Consider the following 23686-nt stretch of genomic DNA (forward strand, 5'->3'; position numbering starts at 1 on the left):
TTATAATACAAAGAAAATATTTTTATTTGTGTATCAAAGACTCTAAGGTTAACAGTTGATGTCAAGACACAAAAAAGCCTGAAAAGCTACAGATAATCAACCTCCCTTGATTATTTTAGAGCATCTGATATGCTCCCAAATGAATCTTAAACATGATGTGTTCCGGGTGACAGGATTATGGTTCCTTTATATTAGTCTTCAGCATCTTTCTTTTTCTTCTTTTTCTTCTTTTTCTCTGGACTCTGAAAATAACCAACAAGAATGCTTTTTGAAATAGTGGTCATTTTACAATTAACATTTCCTTATAAAGTGCAAAATCTACTCTTAGAAAATAAATTTTGTACTAAGAAAATCTACAACTGTAATGTCATCAAAGGAGGCTTCAATAACCATGAGTTGGGGGCAGCACGGTGACAGTACTTACCTTACAAGCATAAAGCTTTTAGTTTGGTTCAATTCTTAGCAGAGTAAACTCTTTTCATGTTAAGAAACTAAATTTGAGGGCTTATGAGATAGCTCAGCAGTTAAGAGCTGCTGCTCTTCCAGAGGTTCTGAGTTCAATTCCCAGCAACTACAAGATGGCTCACAACCATCTATAAAGGGATCTTAAGGCCCTCTTCCAGCATGTAGGTATACATGCAGACAGAACACCCCTACATTGAAAAAAATACACACAAAACAAAACAAAACAAAAACAAAAAAACAAAAAAACACAAGCAAAATTGAGAAGTGGCCTCTGTAACAAAAAATACCATCAAGCACTTTTACTTTCTACTACATTTTCCCTATCAAACACCTGGTCATTTCTGGCAGTACCTATTATAAACATCTATATGCCTAAGGTTTGCTTAAATGTCCTGAAATAAACTCAAAAGAAAACAACACCAAGATAACATACAGGAACGGCTGTGCTGGTACATGGCTCCTCCTCGGAAAGTGGCTCTTCCTTTATGTGTTTCTTTTTATCCTTCTTCTTTTTCTTCTTTACAGTCGGCTCCTCTTCTACTACCTGTTCTTCCTCCGCCTCCTCCTCCTCCTCCTCCTCCATCTCCTCCTCTACTTCAGCTGGTGTAAGAATTATGATTGTATTAGACGTCCTTCAAAACCCTAGGATGCTTTTCTTTCTGTCGTTATAGTCAACTCTTTTATCCTTGCCTAATACTGTTAACCTTAAAATAATCTAACCAAGCTGAAATAATTTTTCACAATCAGCTATTACATAATAAAAGTCAGCATTAAAACAAAGGTGAATCAATTACATGGCCGAATGGTTTTGGAGGTCAAGAGGAGAAATTTTCTGTATCTTTACCTACTTAATAATGTTTGATTAAATTTAAAGTTTTGATCCGGAAAGTAGAGAAATGACTCAATAGGTAAAGTGCCTACTATACAAGTATAAGGACCCAAACTTGGCTATCGAGCACAAGGAAGAAGTCAGACATAGTGCTGCAAGCCTGCAGCCCCATAGTGGGGGAGGAGACAGAGGTGTTCCCGTAACTGGATGGTTAACTAACCTAGAAAGCATAGCACTTCAAGTTCAGTGAGATACTGTCTTAAAAAGACAAGGACAAAACTAAGGAAGAACATGCCTAATGTTCATCTCTAGGGTCTATCTCTAGTATCTAGAAACACATATGCACGACCACAGCACACCCAAAGAACTGTTATCCTTATGACTATTCATGAGACAGGAGACACATGAAATAAATATACCAGACAATCAAAGATAATACTAAGGATAAAAATTAAGCAGAAGTTAGGGAGATAGTTAAGAAGGCGTTAAACACATTGAAATTCCAACACAAAGGTCAAAGATGAAGGAAAGTGGGTATCAAGTCAAGAGTATGCAAGAATTCTGTGAAGCATGTATTTGGGTAGATGGCTTGGAGGTTCATGAGAGAGCCAAAGGGCTAATATACAAATGAAACTGTCAATAGCGTTCTGGAACCTGTTTTGAAAAACTAGAAATAAGACTTACTACTCTGATAATGAATAGCGGGCTGCAATATAGTCTTCTACTCTATGAACCAAAGAATCAAGAAAACCACTGCTTTATCAATCCTAAAGTCACCCAATTCAACATCCACACTAAAGCTTTTGTAATCTACTAATATACTGAACTCTACACATTTAAAGACACTTATATTACTTTATAAAATCTAATTTAACATTCTCTTAACTACCCAAAGAATATAAAGACATAGTAAAACATCAGTTTTCAATTAATGTAATTGTAGGCATTTCTCTAATACTTAAGAAAGCTATGGTTTTAAAAGAAAGATACTTGAGAGTATTATTATTCAAAAAATTAAATGGAAAATAGAGCATTTGTGGAAAAGCCTATGGACCTAAGTCTGTTCAATTCCTGGACCCAGTCACATGATGGGTCCTTCACATGTGTACTGTGTCACACTCCCCCATCCATCCCCAACAAAATAAATAAAAATGCATTGTTCTTTGTTTGTTTGTTTTTCTTTTTGAAAATTCAAACTAACCTTTAATTTTAATCTTGGCTTTTTTTGCTTTCTTTTCAGTAATTTCATCCTCTTTATCTACCTCTTCTATTTTGCGTTTTTTAGAACAAGTTGGAAGTGTGGAGTCACCAGAGGGATCGTAAGTCTTCACTTCACTGAAAAAACCAAATAAATTGTGGAAAATCTTTACAAATACCTGTAACTGAAATAATTCAAGAGAAAAGCAAATACTGTTGTCTAATTCAAAAGCACATAATGCTGCTTAGTTCTATTGGCTTTAGGGTAGTTTAGGTCAGTCACTGTCAAGAAGTGCCTGGTTTTACTATTACTTTACTATTACCTAGAAAAGCATGGAAATGATCAAGTGAAGTCACTTTCCAAGTAACTCAAAGTAAAACCGCACTGAGCCAATGTTTAGTTACATAATCCCATTTAGAAACACCACAAGCTGTCAAGTAACAAAGGACACACAGATCCCTATAAAGTCAACTAAATCTCAAGGCTAATGTGTTACATTAGGTACAGAAATGATAATATTTTGTCCAGCACAGTTGTAGATGAATGGTGTTTTAACTTTACAAGCTGCAAATATTAACCATTTAGTAATAAAAGGCCACATACAAAGAGACAACTGAATGGACTTTATATGCTTATAATTGATGTCATTAAATATTGCTCTGTCCTATGATTTCATTGAAATTCACACAGCATGCCTAAACCCCAGAAACTGAGATACCAAGGAAGAGTCATTCTGAATTCCGGGCCAGACAGAAGAGCAATATAGCAATATCTTGCCTTTTCTTTAAAAAATAAATAAATAAATAAAAGAAACAAAACAGGGTCCTGTGTAGCTCAGACTGGCTTTCAACTTTCTATCTAGGCAAATACGAACACTCTCAATTTCTAGCCATATTGCCTCCATTTCTCAAGCCCTTTCTGAAGGACCTTGATACATACTGTTTACTATAAAAGATGAACAACCTCATTTCAGTCATTGTAACTCACAAATCCCATTTTGCCTAAAACATACAAGTAAAGTCTCAATACTCTTTATAACTATGGACTATTATTTATTAAGCCTGTCAGGAAGCGATACCTCTTTAAGCTTTTAAACAAACGGAACACTTCAGAACAAGTAAAATGGCTGAATTAAATCCATGTTGATGAAGAACCAGCAATTGGGCAACAAGAATAAAAACATCTGATGCCAAGGCCAATCTTATTTCAATCCCAGAGACTACAGATTGGAAGGCAAAGCAACCCATAAAAGTTGCCCTCTACTCTCCACATGAAAGCTTTGGCTTGCCCACATAAGCACTTCTATACATACAAGTACATGCAAAAAATAAAATTTGTCTATGATAAAAACAAAAACTAAAAGTGAATGTGGAAAACTAAATGGCAAGGAAAAATTATGTAAGAAATGGATATACAGACAGCATGGCGGTGACTATAATTAAGATGTTCCCGGAAATTGCTCACAAGATCTAAAGTATTGTTGACACACAAAAGATCTTGCCTGTCAGCTTTACTTAGCTATTCTACAACTCCATACATTTCTCAAACCACTGACAAGCTAAATATGTGATTCTTTTTTTATTTGCCATTTTTAAAAAGACTTGATTTCCTGAATGCCTGACATTTGAGAGCTGCCAGGTGGGTGCTTGAGATTAAACCCAGGTCCTCTGCAATAGTAGGTTCTCTGAACCACTGCTCCAGTCTCCTTGTCTTATTAAAAAAAAAAAAAAAAGAAAAAAGAAAAAAAGAAGGAAAAACAACTGAGCGTTTTGTCTGCATGTATGAATGCACATTTATATACAAGTGTGTCTGGTTGTGAGCAACCATATGGGTACTGGGAACAAAAACTTGGGTCCTCTGAAAGATGACCATAGCAAATGCTTTTAATTGCGGATCCATCTCTCTAGCCCCTTGCCAATTTTCTTAAGAATTAGTCCACACTGCTGTGTCTTAACTTTACAATAAAAAACAAAACAAAAAAACCAAACAGTCAATACATTTAAATTAACAAAACCAAGTTTTCATTCTTAAGTGACTTTACCTTTTGTGTTCATACTTTTCTGCTTTTGCTAATGCCTTTCCTGTTCCACTTATTTTTCTTATCTAAAAAGAAAAATGAAAATTACATCAAAATCTACAACACATCTTCTATTGGACATAGCATGCCGTAGTATGTGATAAAGTTTTTGCTAATTTGAATAAACATGTTTCAATGGCAAATACTATTAGCACATCAGCTCCTGTCTAAGAAATATGAAAAAAAAAAAAAAAAAAAAAAAGCAGTGTTAACATGAAATACTTCATTAAATTTTGACAGGCTGCTAACATCTGCTGCAGGCAGAGTGTGGTTCTTACCCCTCTGTCCTCCAAAATCCTCAGTCTGGCCTCTAATTTGGCTCTGTTCTCAACTCCCATTGCAGAACTGGAATCTTCACCAAAAGCATCATATCTGATAGCCAAAACAGTTTTGGCTGCCAGCATTCGAGAAATCTATCAACAAATGAGAGGCAACAACGTTTCTTTTCAGAAAACGTAAAATAAAATCCTCAATTGCTTACTAATGAGAAAATTATAGGAAAGCACATTACCACTTATTATTATTCTATGCCTATTAATGAAAAGTCAAATTCAGTCTTTTTCTCTGTCCCTCCTACCTTTTACTCAGAACCCAAAATCTGATGACCCGAGTTGTCCTCTATCTCGGTTGCACATGTACATACATACTTCAGGGCTGGTAGTATAGCTTGGTTCTACAAATGATGCCCAGCACGTGTGATGCCTTACACTCAGTCTCAGAGAGAGAATAAGCTTATTCTTTAACAAATTTATGATGTCTGTTTACTACTTTATTTCTGTTAGTGGCCGTGAATTTCACAAATTTTCAGTTTAATCCTATTTAATTGGGTAGGTATCTATAGAAACACAGAAATATGTAAAATAGACCTCCAAATCTGGTTTTTAGAAAATGTTCAGTACATTGTATATTCAACTGTATATTTATGTCAGTAGCAGCCTACTGGTTTCTTATAATGTATAGATATGCCTTTTACTTAAATACAGTAAAGTAAAACAAAATGAAGTGTTATTGTACACTACAATTATAGTAGGAGAAAATGAGTGAAGAAAAAAATTAAAGCTCATGGGTTGGAGAGAAGGCTCAGATATTGACAGCATTTGCTGGTCTGACTGAGAACCTAGATGCAGTTCATTGTAGACATGACAGAAGAAACAACCACTAAAACCTGCAGTACCAAGGGATTTGATGCCTTTTCCCAGCTTTGCAAGTAGTATACACATATACCTGTGAATGTACTGGCAAACACCCAAAAAACATTACTTTGAAAAGTAAAAACTTTAACTCACCTTTCCTTTGTGTTTGGGACTTGTCTGGCCTACAAGAGAAGCATGATAAATAAGCCCATATTTTGGTGTATCTCGTCTAGATTTGAGGGCTCTGAAAAGTGCTTTTTCTGCTCCAAGAATCTGAACTGTAGAAGCTGCATGCTTGGCCAAATTCAAAAGAGAACCTTAAAAAAAAAAAAAAAAAAGAAAGAAAAAAATTTAAAAAAATGTACCTCCAGGTATACTCAAGATTCTATACTAGTCTATCGATCTCCCTGCAAACCCTAATGCTTCCTGTATTCCTAGTGCAAGAAAAGCTATGAACTGGAGAACTGAAAAACGTACATTCAGTAACAAGTTCACAAAAGTGATATAGACATTAATTAGCAATCTGATCCATCCTCTAAAACTGAAAATGAAGCATGCCATTGCTGTAGATTTATTAGGTCATATCATTAGTATTGAGTCAGAATAATTTCACCCTCTATAGGTGAATGAAGAAATGGATCTAGATGTATACTAAGATACTCTGCTGGATTTACTGCATGAAATACAGTTAGAAATACATAAAACACGAATGGTACAAACTCAAGGCAAAGGGTACTTGAATGGAGTATTTGTCTGATACTGCTGAAAGGATTCTTTCAGCTTTAAAAGAGATCTGCAAAGCAGAGACAGCATTGTGTCCAGTTAATTAATTTAAAAATTCATTCAAAACTTGAACTAATGAATTCCTTTTGATCCTGAGGACTGAGCTTAAGACTCAAAAATGAAAACATGAACTAACTTTATCCTTTTGACCAAGGACCAGTGTCTCAGAAGAGGTAGTGACTGAAGCTGCCCTCATTATTCAAAAAGAACTCAGGCAAAGCATCAGAGGTCATCATCGAACACACGGTCTTTAGTCCTTACAAATCACATTAAAACTGTCACCTGCATGAGCAATAAGCCGTGCTCCAACTAACTCTCCAACCATGACTGTAACGTTAGGTGCAATGGCCATCATTCGATTTTGCAGATATTCATACAGCTGAGTTCTATACTCAGAAATTTCAATTACCTAAAATAAGAAATAAAATAAGTAAAAAAAAATGCTATGAAAAGCACGTAATTCATTCATTTTGAAAATATTAGATTCCAATATTCACAAATGGAAACACACAGCCAACTCACTGACAGTTCTCGACACCACAGGGTGGACTGAGATTCTATGAGAATGGGAGTTAGAGGCCAGCCTGCGAGCCTGAAACAGAGCTGTCCCATAAAAGCAAAAACTAAACATAAAATTGTGTCTGTAATGTATACGACTTCACTCATCATTTATCTCACCATCTTGACCTAAATACACCAAAAAGATGGCATCAGAAGAGGTAGTGACTGTACACCTTCATATATTGGTCAGGTGAACAAATATAAATCATCACTGCCATCTGCAAATCATTACAGACTTAGAAAACCTCGACTACATCCTCTGTGGGTGTGATGTACCTGAGTACACAGATGTAGAATGTTGCAGATATCTTCTTCAGAAACCTCAGTTCCCATCGAGATCTCTGCGGCTGCTTTCACTTCTGCTTCTACTTCCTCAGGCAGCAGTTCAGAAAGAGAGGCAGATGCATAATTCTTCCTGTCCCCTATGGAATTTTTGTAGATGAAGCACCAGTATTATCTTTCTTTATGCAAAGTCTTGATTTAGAAATAGACTTTCTTCAAAAAACATTTAGGTAAAAATAAGATAAAACATCTCATAAATTTCAGAAAAGGTGCCAATTGAGAATAGAAAAATAATCTCATTCATAGATACAATATTCTGATCTTTTTTCTCTCTGAGAGAAAGGGTTTATTTGTATAGCCCTGGTTGTGCAACTCTCTTTAAGACCAAGCTGGTGAACTCACAGACCCTCCTGCTTTTCTGCCTCTGGAAGTCCTGGGACTGCCAGCTGAAGCTCTCTTTCATAGTCTAAGAGACTGGAAATGTTGCTGGCCCTCACAGCCAGAGTTAATAACACAGCTTGAGATCACTTACGATTAACACTGCTGTCCTAACATGCACTCTGCCTGTTTAACCTGCCTTTAGGAGAACAATGCAATAATCAACCACATTTGCCTTGAATTTCTCATGTAATCAACTTTTAGAATCTAAGCCAATGCATAGTTGTAATCTTTTTTTTTTTTAAAAGCCAAATTTGAAGCAAGCTTTATTAAATACTGGCCAAGTCCATACTCAGTATTCCCAGAGTATGGCCAAATAACTGTAATCTTAAAAATCTATCATAAAGTTGAAAGCAATATTTTTATGTACTGGGTGATAAACTATAATCGTTGGAATCTGGGTCAGATGGATTCATTAGGAGCTATTTATCTGTTATTTACAAAGTTAGACATTCAGAAGAAGCCATGTTTATTTAAAAAACAACAACAACAACTGGTCAGGACAGTGGTGGTGCACACCTTTAATACCAGCATTCTGGAGACAGGGTGCTGCATTTGAGGCCAGCTTGGTCTACAGAGTGAGTTCTAGTATAGCCAAAGTTACACAAAGAAATGCTGTTTCAAAAAAAAAAAAAAAAAAAACAAGTAAATGTTCAAAGTGTTTTAAAAAAACTTTAGTAATCTTAAGTATTCAATACAATTCCTACTGAGTTATATCAAATTTATTGTTCTCAATAAGAATCAACTCACCAACTTTTTGTAAACACTTGCAGTATGTCAAATTATCTGAGATAATTTTCCCTAACTCAGGGAAATGCCAGCCATACCATTCCCTACACCGCATAATGTAGTTGTTTAGTTCTTTATCCAAGTCATCTAACAAGGCTGTAAAATGAAATAAAAACAGAACTAATGAGTGAGACTGATGATAGGAGTTAATAACATAACAGATCACCTTAAAGCAGTTAAGTAAAAACTTAGTTGCATAAAGTACATTTATGACACATAAATTATTACCATCTCTTTTCAGAATATGCTCCAAATTGAATATCTGATACTCTTTAAAAAACACCCCTAGAGCCAAGTACTAAAGGTTTAATATCACCCATCTAGAGGAGGGCGCTGCAGTTCAAGGCTAGTCTGATGTACATACATAGTGAACTCCAGGCCAGCTATAGCTACATAGTAAGACTCCATTTCCAAGCAAGCAAACAAACATCATGGCCCAGGGAGTGAAGTCACTTGCTGCCAAGCTTGATAACTTGAGTCCAACATTGCACCAAGACCCACATGATGGAAAAGGGAATGAGACTTCCAAAAGTTGTCTTTGACACACAAGCTCTGTGGCATACATAAGGCCACACAACATGTATACTTTGTATATACGTATGATAATTATATATGATAACTTCCTGTTGCTCTCCTATAATTTCCAAGAATCTCTAATCTCCCTGTCTATTCTAGGCATCTCATGAGCAAAAGGATGAGCAATTTCTCTTTTGTGTTTGATTTGCCTCTAAAAAAAAAAAAAAATGTTCCTGTGTTACAAACACACTATCCTAGAACTGGATGGGTATGATCCACTTTGGGCATTAAATCCTGCTCCTTTGGAAGAGCCACATCTGTAAACATCTGTATACATCTGTACACTGTTTAGTTTCTTTTCACAGATGAAGTTTTCCACACGGTGGCATGCATTGTTATTTCTCTTAAAGGCCAAATGGCCTCACTTTGTGTGTTCTATATTTACATTTTGTTTATTCATTGATGGTTAAGTTTCCCTTTTTAACGATAGTAAATAATATGATTATGAACATAGGTGTGATAACCCAAAAGAACTTAAGTCTTATGATTTTAATTATTTTGATACATAATGGAATTGTTAGTCAAAGCGATTTTTATTACTTGCAAATGCTGCAACTTTGATATTTTAAAAAATTGTTCAATTTATGAGAACCTAAAAAGGACAGGTGAAAATAAATTATAAAGATCCCTCCTGCAGTTTTAACACTCACGGAAAATGAGATCAATCAGTATGTATTACTAACAACATTCCCTTATCAAGAGAATCAAAATTTGTATTTTTTTCTACTCTGCTCTCACAATTATCTACTCATTGAAGTCTTAGTTCATCTTTTTTTTCTCAACAGACAAAAATAGTAACACGAGTCAGGAAAAAACAACCAAACAGATCAGTCTGCCACGCACTTACAAATTGCCTGAACAATCATTGTGTCCACTTTATCAGCACTGAATTTCAATCTGTATCGAGACAGGCTGGGGAAATGAAGAGAAATAAATTAGACATTACAAAGTACTTTAACTAACCTCCCCATCTGTGTGTTCACTTGAGAAGGTACCTAAGTGCAGGCTAGAGATCTATCTTGTTTTTTGAGGTAGGGTCTCTCATTGGACTGGAACTTACAGAACAGGTTAGGCTGGCTAGCAACTAAGAACTGGCTATCATCTGTCTCTTCCTACCCCCTGGGAATTTTAACTGTGGCCATACCCAGGATCTTTACCTGGGTTCTGGAGGGGTTATCAAATACCTTATAAAATGAGTTTTATTTCCTAAAACTCCTTGGTCTTTCAAGACAGAGGTTCACTGTAGAGCTTAGGATGGCCTCTGAACCCAGTCAGTATTTTCCTGCCACAGCTTCAGGTACCAGGGTTATATACCCATGTCACAAGCTCAGTGAACTAATCTTTTTTTGTTTTGTTTTGTTTTTTTTAGACAGGGTTTCTCTGTATAGCGCTGGCTGTCCTGGAACTCATTCTGTAGACCAGGCTGACCCCAAACTCAGAAATCTGCTTGCCTCTGCCTCCTAAGTGCTGGAATTAAAGACGTGTACCACCACTGCCTGGGTAAATTAATCTTGATGGCATACTGCATACTAAATTCGTCTTGAAAAGTTTAGTTCTAAATCTCTACTCTCGTCTGTATTGTTTTTGTAACTGGGAAAAAAATCTGCTAGATATGAATGTGCTGTGCAAAACTATTTTACGATATGTGAATTTAGTGATACTATAATAGGTTGTTTATATACCTATTTAGAAGGGCTTTAGTATAGCTTAGTACAGCTAGCTTTGAATTTGACACATAGTGAGGATCAATACACCTGTACCAATATAGCTTACATTTCTGTATAAATTCATCTGTTATGGCAAGGTAATTAATAGGATAGAGCAAGTCATACTGATTTATAGTTTTTTTTGTTTTTACACAGTAGGCCCTTGATATATTCCAAAGTAAAAGAATTACCACAGCATTTGTATAATATCTGAAAACAGAAGACTAAAGAAAAGGCTGATTTTTATCAGAAAGAAGCAGTTGGTTGGTTTTTTTTTTTTTTTTTTTGTGGATCTCTAAATTCAAGACCAGCCTGGTCTACAGAATGAGTTCCAGGGCAGCCAGAGATATGCAAAGAAATCCTGTCTAGAAAATCCAAAAAGTATACACTGGTTTATATCATGGTTTTATTACTATCAGCTTTATTGATGCTGAGCAAGTTTATTCTTGAGGGTAACAGGAGCATCTCCCTCACATGAATACTTATACATTTTTAGCATAGATGTATATGGATATGTATATATACATACAAGTAAGCGCATTTAATTTTCCTGTACTTACCTATGGGCCAATCCAAGACACATGGCTGCCATCTCACGTGGCTCTACCCCTGGAATCAAGCCATCCATTTGCGATCTGATTCCTCTCATAAGTTCATTAACAACTGGACTATGGATACAGCTGAGGTTCAATTTTTCCTATAAAAACATTGACATTAAATTTAAAAAGTTTTCTTGAAATCTTTGTGGGTTTTCAGATAGTTCTTTTAAGAATTCACAGACTCACCTCAAACTCACTGTAACAATCTGCCTCAGCCTCCGTGAATGATATGCATGAACTACGTAATTGGAATCTGATATTTTAAGACAATATTGATCTAAGGATGCACACCCACCCACCCACCCACACTTTTCTCAATTGTACATGGTATTTGTTTCTAGTATGTTTGTAAAAAGGTTGATGGAAATCAAATATGAAAACCTTCGCATTACCCTTCTAGCTAGGCTGTATAATTCCCAAGATGCAAAACATTATTAAATCTGACTTTTTCCTTGTTGGACTAATTGGACCTCTGCTATTTTATTTGATTTTCAGACTTTTAAAATCTGCATATGTACCCATGTGAGTTTCTTAATCTCTGGACCTCTTTAATATACATAATGTATAGTACTTCTTGTAATTTATTAATGTCATTTTCCATAGGACACTGTAATTAATTCAGTGACATTATATTGGCCTTGTACAAAGGATGAAAGCTGGGTTTTCTTATGTACCAAGTACAAAACATGTGTTAAGAAGTTAACATAGTCCGGGCAGTGGTGGCACATGCCTTTAATCCCAGCACTTGGGAAGCAGAGGCAGGAGGATTTCTGAGTTCCAGGCCAGCCTGGTCTACAGAGTGAGTTCCAGGACAACCAGGGCTACACAGAGAAACCCTGTCTTCAAAAAACAAACAAACAAACAAACAAACAAAAAAAAAAGAAGAAGAAGAAGAAGTAGTTAACATAGACAACAGTTGCAGGAGATCAACTTCAGGATGACTCAGTTTTCCATCAAGACTTGGATGCCACCTGGTAGAGCCAAATTAGTGCGATGGCAGCTGTGGGCCTGACTACCTCCTTTTGCCAGCTCCACTTTTGCCTGCTTTACTGCTGCCACTACTAGGTTTGCCAGAGGATTTTGAAGAGTCTTGTCATAAACTCAGAGACATCAGGCAATTCATGGTTGGAATTCATGGATGTTCATTGACTGCTCCATCTCCTGTCTCATGTCATGATCACTTGTGTAGGTGAGTTTTTTCTTTTTAAAGATTTATTTTATATATAAGTACACTGTCACTATCTTCAGACAAACTAAAAGGGGGCATCAGATTCCATTACAGATGGTTGTGAGCCACCATGTGGTTGCTGGGAACTGAACTCAGGACATCAGAAGAGCAGTCAGTGCTCCTAGACACTGAGCCATCTCTCCAGACCCACCACATGTGTTTTTGTGCACTAGATAAGTGCAGGTGCCTTCAAAGGCCAGAGAGTTATCAAATCCCCTGTAACTGAATGATGGGTAGTAGTGAGCTGTGTAATGCTGGTACTAGGATCTGAAGCCTGGTCCTCTGCAGGAGTGCATTAAGCACGCTTAACCACTCACCCACCACTTCAGCCACTTACTGAGCTTTAAAATTCCAAAGCATTTATATATACTCACAGCATTTTAACCAAAAGTAACATCAAAAGTTTTGATCTTTTCCCTATGGATAATTGTGTCTCTCAAATACCCCTACCAAACAGTATCAATGAATAGTATAAACACAGGTAACAAGTATCTTATTGACCCTGGAATTTGTGGCACACAAATTCAACATTGAGAAAACAATGTTTTAAAAAACAACTGATTGGATCATAACATCTTCCCTGTCCACTTCACATATATTTGCTAATTCCTTCATATAGACCAGTATTTTATAACATCACACGCACAGGCATGCATCACCCTATTTCATTTAATGCGTTCCCCTCTTGTACTTCTTTATGCCTGCTACTAAAAATTTCAAGTAAACACACCTTTATTCAACAGGAAAAATTTTAGATTATATGAGGATCATCATAAAAAATGTGACTAGACAGCATGAGTGGCCAGATTATCTTAGATTATCATTTTGTCCATCTTTATTTTCTACAGTGTACAAGGAATACTTGTTTTTGAAACTTCTAGTAGCAATTATGCTGCCTAAATGAAAAACATCAACTATGAGAACACAAAGGGCAGGCTTTGCAGCAGTAAGAGGCATGGAAGAATAGTGACTTGCCCTTTAAGCCACAGTCTCAGCCCGACTTTACCTTTATGACCCCTCCTAGTTTAGCATCAGCTACAGCCAGAGGTTCATGGGCTTCTTTTACTATTTTCTTCAAAACTTTCTTCAGCTGCTTATTGATTTTGCCTTCCATCAGAGCTGTGAATGCTTTGCAGGAAAACAGAAAAATTAGAGTTATAACTGAGAGTTCTTCTGATATAAATTTTAAAGCAAAACATTTCTTTTGAAAGGGTACAAATTTTTTTAATAAAACTTATTCCTGTAATGTTTTATAAAACCAGTTTATTAATGCTAGGTACAATACACAAAGTTTATCCCAGTACTTGGGAGGCAGGAAGAAGCAGGAAAACTTGAGTTAAAGGCAGTTGGGTGTACAAAGTGAGATCCTATCCCAAAATAAATAAAATTGTTAGGATTCAACTTCTTTTTATAGGTCACTCTATAGTCTCAGCTGACCTCAAATTTATGAGCCTACTGCTGTTAGCATTTCAAGTGCTGGGATGATAAACAGTGCACCATCATGCCTGGCCATTTATGAGTGGCTTTTTGTTTGTTTGTTTGGTTTTTGAAGACAGGGTTTCTCTGTGTAGTCCTGGTTGTCCTGGAGTTCACTCTGTAGACCAGGCTAACCTCAAACTTAGAAATCCACCTGCCTCTGCCTCCCGAGTGCTGGGATTAAAGGCGTGCGCCACCACTGCCCAGCACTATGAGCGGGTTTTTTAAACCCTGGCTATTTCCTTCTGCCTTTTAATACTGTGTACATTGGTTCCAAATATCTTTTTATAAAGAGACTTCCTTTATTCTTTTAAGCTTTTTAGTCTTTGGACTGGGGATAAAGTTTCTGTTTAACATGTGAAAGGCCTTGGGCCTAATCCTTAGCCCCCCCCCCCCCCACACACAAAAAAAAACTCTTTAAAATTAAGATTGCATTTCATGTTCTTAGTTTAAATTTTTGTTGTTTTACATATATGAGTATTTTGTCTAGATGTATGCCTACCCACCAAGTGCATGCCTAGTGCCTGTAGAGGCCATAGAACAGCATCAGATTGGGATTATGAACATCAGTGAGCTGCCATGTGAGTGTTGGAAATTGAATCTGGGTCCTCTTCAACAGCAGCCAGTCTCTCCAGCCCATTTCTAATTTGTAATCCTCTGCATCACCCAATTTTAATTTTAATCTAACACACAATAGCCCTTTCCTTAAATGTATTTCTTTTAAGTATAAAATCTCTACACTAGACTAACTCTAGATTCCATTTTAAGTTACCATCTTCCTCAAACAGTACTTATCACTTCAAAAAACTGTTGCGCATATAGTAACTTCAGGGGCTGAACTAAACTATCCTTCAGAGGTTCTGGGGTCAATTCTCAGCACCACACTGCAGCTCCCAGTCATCTAAAACTGGAGTTCCATGGGATCCAATGCCCTCTTTTGGTGTGCAGATACACACACAGATGAAACAGCCATTTACATATCATATATCAATCAACCAAGTTTTTAAAAAGTAACAAAACCAGGGCCAGCAGGATACCTCAATGGGCCAAGGATTCTGCCACCAAGCTGAGCCCCTAAATTTGATTCCCAAGACCCATGTGGTAAAGAGAACAGAACACTCTCACTAACTGTCCTGAGACAATTGTACCCCTCTCCGAGTAAATAAAATGATAAAGAAATGCCATACATGAACTTCCAACAGAGAATATTAATTCTACAAAATCTAAATTGTGTACTTTAATCTACAGTTATTCAGTATTGATTCTGCCTTATAGGACCAGGAAGGTGGTTCCATAGGTAAAATGCTTGCCATTCAATCAACTCTGGAATTCTAGTAAAGCTGAAAAGGAGATAAGTGACTTCCCAAAATTTTCTTCTGATTTCCATCCATGTGTTATTGCATGTGTACCCGCACCAGCATGAGCTGCCTTATAGGACCTGGGATACTAGCCAGTTGAAGTGCTTGCCTAAGACCACTATAAACTCAAGGTCATCCTCAGTTGCAGGGTTCCCCTCCCCACAAACAAACCAACTTGTAAGAGACAATATACAATTAGTTACCAAAAAAACAAAACAAAACAAAAATCTTAGAAAAACTAAGACATTGATTGTAGAAGTTTCTGTAATGGAATTCTTGACATAGTTTCCTCATTTCCAAAAATGTTTATTATTAGTAGTACAGAAACTTGCTTTTGTGTTTGGTCATGCCTTTAATCCCAGCAGTTGGGAGGCACAGGCAGGCAGCTAAGACTAATGCCAGCCTGACCTGTATACAGAGTTCCAGGACAGCCAGGGCTACAAAGAGAAACCCTGTTAGAGATTAATTTAAACTATGGTGAGTGGGTCTTAAAAATAGAGTGGGCCAAGTATGGTGGCATGTCTCAGTAGTCAGGAGACTACTCCTGTCACTACCCCACCAAAACCAGTATCTTTTCCCCATGTGTGATTAATGAAAGTGTTTAGACCTGTAAAATTCTTGTCTAGTTTTAACCCATTTTCATTCTCAAATCATATCAAATAATTGGGAGGCCTGTTCCCAACATGTCCCAAATTTGAAGGCTCTAAATTACCCCTTCCTTTAAATTAAAACAAACATGTTTCCTTATATAAGCTCTCATGCCCTTTGGTGTGCACACGTATATTTAAAGAACTCTACTTCCTTTCAATTCTTAATATTGATATTGCTTTTGTATACTCTGGCGAGCTTTACTACCAATTGTTTTATTTCTGGTGGCTATTCTCAACTTTACCCTTGAATTAATAAAATGATTAGAGAGCTGGGTACATGACCACATTACCTTGGTCCCTTGTAGAACAGCTTTTACTGAATTGTGCTTCAGCATTAGGCTGTTGGTTTCCACAGGGAGATCAATTTAACCACTTGTCATCTCTCATCACATGGGGGAAACCAACCCTATGGTGAAAAAAGCTAACTCAATGTTGTCTCAGTGGTAGTGACGAATGGGTTAGATCACTTAAATTCAGTTACAATAAGATGCATCATTGACAACATTGAGGAAGATTAACTCAGGCAACTGAAGACAATAACCTTTTAATAAGAAAAACAAAATGCTACATTTTTAAATTAAAGGAAAGAAAAAAGAAATTTCTCTTACTTTAAATTCTTACTTACCTGCTAATGCTTCTGCTGTATCCTGAAATTTCTCAAAATGTTTTAGCTTTACTCTAGAATTAGAAGAGAACAAATGTTATTGAAAGAAATAATTCTGCAAAAGCTACATAGCCAGAAAATAGAAGCTAGATGTTTCCATAGCATATACTAATAGTAAAATAAACTTGCTAGATATATAGTAATGTATGTCTATAATTACAGCTATTCAGAGGCCAACCCAAGAGGATCACAAGTTGTTCCACACCTTGTTCCAACTTATTAAAACACAAAGACCAAAGGCGAGGTCTAACACCCCAGCATTTGAAAGGCAGAGACAGGAGGATCTAGTAAGCTCAAGGTCAGCCTGGTCTACAAAAAGATCCTGTCTCAAAAACCAAACAAATAAAAAAAAGTTGGAAATTTGGTTAAATGGTAGAAGGTTTCCTAGTATATCCAAGGACCAGGGTTATATCCTCAGCCAAGCAAACACCCTCCAGGTGTGATTGAAAAATAGCTTATCTTTCAGACTTATTCTACATTATCACCTATATAGTTTGTGTTTGATAGTGCTTTCTGTGCAAAAAAATGTATTAGTTAATCCATTGTTGTCTCAGTGGTAGTGACGAATTCTTGTTAAATCACTTAGACTCAGTTCCAAAAGGTATACATCATTGACAACAAATAAAGATTAACCCAGCAAAGCATGTAACACTTTAAAATGAAAAAAATGAAGCCTTCTACATTCCTTAAAACAGTATTAGTTGAACAATTAATTTTTCTTACCTGGAAAGGCAAATGCTGATAATCCAAATGCATATAGATGCTATGAAAAAAGTACTGACTGCATCTTTCCTGTCCTACCCTAACGCTTGTATAACAGTACTCCATCTGTATCCCTCAGATCCTGTCTAAATATTCAAGGATACAGAAATGTGTAAGTGGAATTATATGAAACCAATCATTGTGGAGCATGATTTTCCTCAGCATATTGTGAACATCTCCTGGCTATACACATACTCAATTCATTCAACAATGCTATTAGTGACAGAACCACAATGATGACTCTATATTAATCTCACCTTGCCCTTTCTCTGGGTTAACCATCCTTTACTCTTTTGTGTATTTATTAGCAGTAGCAGACTAATGATCAAATATGGACATCCATAGATATGACCCCTCCATTTGAGGTAAGCAATAGGATCAGAGTTTCTCCTCAGGACTACATGCACCTGGTGGGTTATTTCACAAGATGATTCAAGAATGGTTAAATGTTGACCCTGACTCTACCCTGAGAAAAGCCTCCTGGCTCTCCCCTCAACAAATTTAGTTACCATTGTCTATTTTACTTTCTTCTCAAAATCATGACTGAAGAAACATGGTGTACTTTAAAACCAAGAATTTACAACCTAGTTTTATCCAAAAACCTGACAAATAAAAGTCATGGAAGATAAATACACTACAGAGTAAGTTAGAAAGCCTTTGAATCATCAACCTACAAAAACGAAAACTCCCCATGGTTTATACAATTCCTTCTTTTAAAAGAAGTTTACATTTAAGTCATGATATAGTGTGTCCTCAAATATCCCATGAAATATTAACCTTGGGTTATTGTCCATCATAGTCTACAATACAAATTAGCTGTAATGGCCTATGTTCCCAGTTACTGGGTGGTGGTGCACACCTTTAATCCTAGGACTCTGGAGGTTCAATGTCAGCCTGATCTACAGCACTAGTACCAAGACAGCAAAGGCTACACCCTGTCTTAATGCCCATAGAGCCAAACAAAATCCAGCCTTAAATGCATACTAACACTGTTCATAAAACAGATTTCCAAAAACCCAAATGCTGAAAGTAACAAACGAGGAAGCCCCCACAAACGACCTACATCTAAATTCTTACAAGATTACTTACATTTTATTCGCTTTCTCTGGAGTTTCAAATTCTTTCCACAAACTATCAACCTCTTGAAGTTTCTTCTCATTCAGGACCTGCAATAAACCAGTTTTCTTCAAAGGCAGTCTAGACATATAGAACTATATGTCAAGCTAACAACTATTCACATAAAATACAGGGAGAAAAATATTTCTCTTATTGAAATAAGCTAGTTTTCTTATGGAGCATAAGTTATGAGTGCTTTAAATTTTAATTTGTATGATGAAAATTTAACAATATAGAGCCATCCCATCTAATATATATTTGTAGTATAGCAAAATATGTATTAGAAGTTACCCTATCCACACAAGTCTCAATTTCTAATTATTCAGAGACTAACTATGCTCACTGCTCACCAACAGTCAAAAAAAATTAGAGAGTAACTCTTGAAAAATTCACATTTTCTTCTAGTTAAAAAGAAAGTCTCAAAAAACAAACAAAAAAGAGAGAAAGTATTAGAACAATGGAATTAACAGAATTGTTTTATTTCGAAGATTTCTATCACATTCTCTTTATTTTATATGTGAGTGTGTTTGCCAGAATGTGTACCGACTGACTGCATGCCTGCTGTTGGAGGGCAAGAGTGTCCCCTAGAACTGGAGATACAAATAACTGCTAGCCACCATGTAGTTGGGTGCCTGGAAGCTAGGTCCTCTGAACTAGTGCTCTTAACCACTAAGCCATCTCTTCAGTCCCAAAATGTCATTTTTAAAACCAAAGTTAAAGCAACAAAGAAAATGTAATAAAATCATGATGATTAATAGTTATCCAAATTATTTACAAAACCTGTAGAGCAAACAAAACTTTGGCTATACCCAATCATGCTACCATATATTGTTGTTATTAGTAACAACAATTTGAACAAAATAAAGTTTTCACAGGTGTCTAATCTTAAAATAATTAATTTGGGGTTGGAAAAATGGCTCAGTAGCTAAGAGCACTGACTGCTTTCAGAGGTCCTGAGTTCAATTCCTAGCAACCAGATGGTAGCTTATAACCTGGAAGCAACAGTGTACTCATAAACACAGCTATAGCACACTGCAAGAAGGCAGCAGTCCAAGCAGCAGCAATAGAACACTCACTGCTAACCCAAGCATGAAAAAAAAAAAATTGTAGCCAATATAACTGAAGGTATTAGAATATCTGGAAATTGAACCTAGGGCCACAAGTGCCCTACTACAAGCCATATCCCTAGCCCTCTCTTTACCTTTTATGACAGGATCTCATTAAGTCACTATTATAGGTCTGGAACTTTAAATCAGAGCTCTTCACTTCCATTAATTCATTAGTACAGGCATTAGTCTGTGCCAACAGGGCTTTCTCTCAAAATCTAATTCATATTCTAGCATTTTGAAAAATCATAGAAAAAGAAGGCAGCAACTAGTGTTGTTTAATCTACTTTTTGGATGGATTCACATAAAATACTCACCATCACACAGTATGCAATTCCCTTTTCACAATCACTAGCACTAGGACTAGAATATACCTATTTCATAGGCAAGGGATTGGTAATATAAATACCAAATAATTATAAACTGAAAACTTCAACATAATATCAAAACTTTCCAATAGAGTAATAACACACAGCATGTTTATCACAAAATCACCAAATACTGGACTATGACTTAAGAAATAAATAAAAAGAGCCTGGCGGTGGTGGTGCACGCCTTTAATCCCAGCACTTGGGAGGCAGAGGCAGGCGGATTTCTGAGTCTGAGGCCAGCCTGGTCTACAGAGTGAGTTCCAGGACAGCCAGGGCTACACAGAGAAACCCTGTCTCGAAAAAACAAAAACAAAAGAAAAAGAAGAAAAAAGAAATTAAAAAAAAAAGAATGCTTAGCACATAGACTAGTCACTCTACCTCACTGTTCTTCATCTCAGTAGTATCCTATTGTAGGAAGATGCCATTGTTCGACCATTTCCAAGCTAATAAACATGAACGCTATTTCTAACAATGAGAAATGTTTCAGGGACTAAAAGCACTACAACTGATCGGAGACCTGGATTCAAATCTCAGCACTCACATGGCAGCTCACAACTGCCTACAACTCCAAGATCTGACACCTTCACAGAGACACATGCAGGAAAAACACCAATGCACACAAAATAAGGAAAACAAAACAAACAACAAAAACAAAACCCCACAAAAACCTTTCCCTATTTAAATAAGGGACACTCATGTTAATAGCAGTCATCTAGATTTCTCCCCTAATCTTCATGTTTGTAATGATTACTCCCTGGTCTATATATACATCAGGACAGCTCGTAAGCAAACCTCACATAGAAAGAACTGGAAATCGTGAACAACGTATCCCCCAACAACTCCATGTTCAATCCCGTCGCTTGCAGTCCAAATTTCTCCATTCAAGCAATCTCATTAAGGGGGTGGGGGAGAGGACATGTCACTCCTAGGCATGGGAGGAGGTTTCATTGTAGATATGAGGGAAAGAATACAGCCAGAGGAGTCTAGAAGGGTCCAGGCTGAGCTGGGGCAGGAGAAGTGAGAGGAACAAAAAACTGAAGACTAAGATCAAACCAGGAGACCAAGAAAGGGTTCCTGGACTGAAGAATGTACAGGTGGACTGGTGGCCAGTCAGCTTTGCCGTGTTAACAGGTACCCCAGACATTTGTCCTGAGACCTAACATTCACGTTGTCTAAATTAAAGAACGGTATTCCTTTCTCGTCTTCATGTTATCACACAGTAAAATAATCTTTCAATAAAACAAACTACAGCAGTCCCTCCTCAAAACCTTCCAATCATGCCTGAAAGGACCCTGATCTTGGAATCCAGCTTTAATCTAGTTAAGTATAAATGAAATGTTAGGGGCCAGCCAAGCCTACATAGCCAGACCCTGCCTAAAATTTAAAGCCCTTCGGTGATAATCTCAGCACCTGGGACACAGAAGCAGGTGGATCTGAGTTCGAGGCTAGCCTGATCTACAGAGGGAATTCCAGGGCAGCCTGAACAGCAGAAAGTCTCGAAAAACCCAAAATAATTAATTGGGCCTGGAGAGATGGATCAGCGTTTAAGAGCACTGACTGCTCTTCCAGAGGTCCGGAGTTCAATTCCCAGCAACCACATGGTGGCTCACAACCTTCTGTAATGGGAACAGTAGCCCTCTTCTGGTGTGTCTGAAGACAGCTACAGTATACTCATACACATAAAATAAATATTATAAAATATTTTTTAAAACTGATCTTGGATTGGGGGTATAGCTGTGTGACGGAGCGCTGGTCTAACATGTTCGAAGCCTTAGGTTCTATCCCCAGGACCCGGAATATTTTTATTAAATGAACGCTTTTATTATCACTTGTAAAAAAGACTCTTGACCATTTTTTAAACTGAGCAAATCTTATAAAGCAGAGGTCGCCCGAAAATCGGAGAAGCCACGTGTTCACTTGAACACCGGGCTCTTGATTTTTCACATCCTTGCGGAGCCCGGGGACTTGAAAGACACCCAAACGTGTTCCGTCGTCCCGGCTCGCCTTAAGTCTTACCCAGCTGTTTGTCTCACATAACCCTTCTGGCGCAACAACTCCATCTCACCTACCTTAAAGATGGCGTAGCCAACGGACGTTTCAAAGAGGACCAACATGGTGAGGCCAGGTTAGGGCGCTACGCGGCCAGCCGCGAGCCCTTACGCCACTGCAAAAGACTAACTTTCGGCCACTGAAGGTCCGCTAGGCCTCAGACGCGGGGGAGCACAAACGCCCTCGCCTCCCCGCAGGCAGGCGAACCACGTTGCCCAGGCGTTCCACACCTCTCTGCATGGAGCAGCAAATACGAGAAGTCTCCTTCTGCGAGGATTCTGGGACACAACGTCACTTCCTGCCGGTCAATCCCGCAGAGCGTGAGGTCATCTCCGGGTGTTTCCCGCCCTCAGAAGATCACGAAAGAGGCGGCCTCAGAATATCGCGAGACTTCTTAAGTCCTGAACTGATTTTTGGGAGCTCTCTGTCTACGCGGTTATGTGAAGAAAAAGTTCTGTGTAAATTATTCACATATTATTATTATATATAACATCGAAATTACACATATATAGTTTACAGCATATTATGCCACGCCACACCATGTAAGGGACATTTTATTTTAAAACAACGCAGAACACTTTTTCTTGATGAGGACCTGCTTTCCGGTCCCATCAGTTCCAGGAGATCTGACACACCCTCTACTGACCTGGAACCAGTCATAAGCAATTATAAGCCATCACGTGGGCGCTAGGAGCCCAACCAGGGCCTCTGCAAGAAAAGCGAATTTTTATAACCAGGAACATTTCCTGGTGGTACTTTGGTCAAAGAGGTTTTCAGCAAAGATTTCTTTAATAGCTATAAATATAGACATTTTCTGGGGCTTTGTCTGTTTATAATGATCCCAAGATATGAATTTAAACATGTCTCAATGCAATTTCTTTTATGGGATCTTTCAGCCTCAGTGGCTGGGTTTATTTTAAGGCAAAGTCTTATGTGTCTCAAACTGGCCTCAACTTCACTATGAAGCAGAGCATGACCTTGGTCAAAAAATAATTTGTTGCCGGGCGGTGGTGGCGCACACCTTTAATCCCAGCACTTGGGAGGCAGAGGCAGGCGGATTTCTGAGTTCGAGGCCAGCCTGGTCTACAGAGTGAGTTCCAGGACAGCCAGAACTACACAGAGAAACCCTCTCTTGAAAAACCAAAAGAATAAAATAAAAATAATTTGTTTGTTTGAGACAGGGACTTGATGTAGCACTATAACTATATCCTGTAACTATGTAGACCACAGAAGTCTTGAACTCATAGATTCCCCCTCCCACCCCACCCCAGGTCCACAGTAGAAGATTATAGGCATGTGCCATCACACCGACTTTATTGGTCCGAGGGATGGAACTAAACATTGGGTTCCATGCATGGTAGGCAAGCAGTCTACTAACTGAGCCACATCCCTAGCCTTGTTTTGGCTTTTTGAAAAAGGATCTCAGTAACTAGCCCAGGCTGACCTTGAATCACACTGCCCTCCTGCCTC

The 23686-nt window shown here is 37.6% G+C and overlaps 1 protein-coding gene and 4 non-coding genes across 6 annotated transcripts; all 5 read right to left on the minus strand.

Moving 5' to 3' along the window:
• On the minus strand, nucleotides 1-22618 carry Nop58 (NOP58 ribonucleoprotein). 2 transcript variants are annotated; one of them, XM_034498838.2, is made up of 15 exons: nucleotides 22237-22618; nucleotides 18664-18740; nucleotides 16774-16826; nucleotides 13671-13792; nucleotides 11398-11534; nucleotides 9979-10043; nucleotides 8517-8651; nucleotides 7323-7468; nucleotides 6768-6894; nucleotides 5856-6019; nucleotides 4848-4982; nucleotides 4534-4595; nucleotides 2496-2629; nucleotides 899-1065; nucleotides 1-242 (listed from the first exon to the last, which is right to left on the minus strand). In XM_034498838.2, exons 1-15 carry the CDS (start codon nucleotides 22279-22281, stop codon nucleotides 192-194), a joined length of 1620 nt encoding a protein of 539 aa, XP_034354729.1. In that variant the 5' UTR covers nucleotides 22282-22618; the 3' UTR covers nucleotides 1-191. The 2 variants fall into 2 exon arrangements, with proteins under 2 accessions (XP_034354729.1, XP_034354730.1); XM_034498839.2 differs by lacking the exon at nucleotides 22237-22618 and adding an exon at nucleotides 16439-16554 and having other exon boundaries at nucleotides 18664-18742.
• Nucleotides 6645-6728, minus strand: LOC117706460 (small nucleolar RNA SNORD11). The gene has a single exon (XR_004606549.1). It is a non-coding gene; the product is annotated as a small nucleolar RNA SNORD11 (small nucleolar RNA).
• LOC117706462 (small nucleolar RNA SNORD11B) lies at nucleotides 7188-7266 on the minus strand. Its single transcript, XR_004606551.1, has one exon. It is a non-coding gene; the product is annotated as a small nucleolar RNA SNORD11B (small nucleolar RNA).
• On the minus strand, nucleotides 16574-16657 carry LOC117706454 (small nucleolar RNA SNORD70). Its single transcript, XR_004606546.1, has one exon. It is a non-coding gene; the product is annotated as a small nucleolar RNA SNORD70 (small nucleolar RNA).
• LOC117706456 (small nucleolar RNA SNORD70) lies at nucleotides 17351-17437 on the minus strand. Its single transcript, XR_004606547.1, has one exon. It is a non-coding gene; the product is annotated as a small nucleolar RNA SNORD70 (small nucleolar RNA).
• Nucleotides 22619-23686: the final 1068 nt, after the last annotated feature.

This window comes from Arvicanthis niloticus, chromosome 3 (genome assembly GCF_011762505.2).
Source record: "Arvicanthis niloticus isolate mArvNil1 chromosome 3, mArvNil1.pat.X, whole genome shotgun sequence".
NCBI lineage: Eukaryota > Metazoa > Chordata > Mammalia > Rodentia > Muridae > Arvicanthis > Arvicanthis niloticus.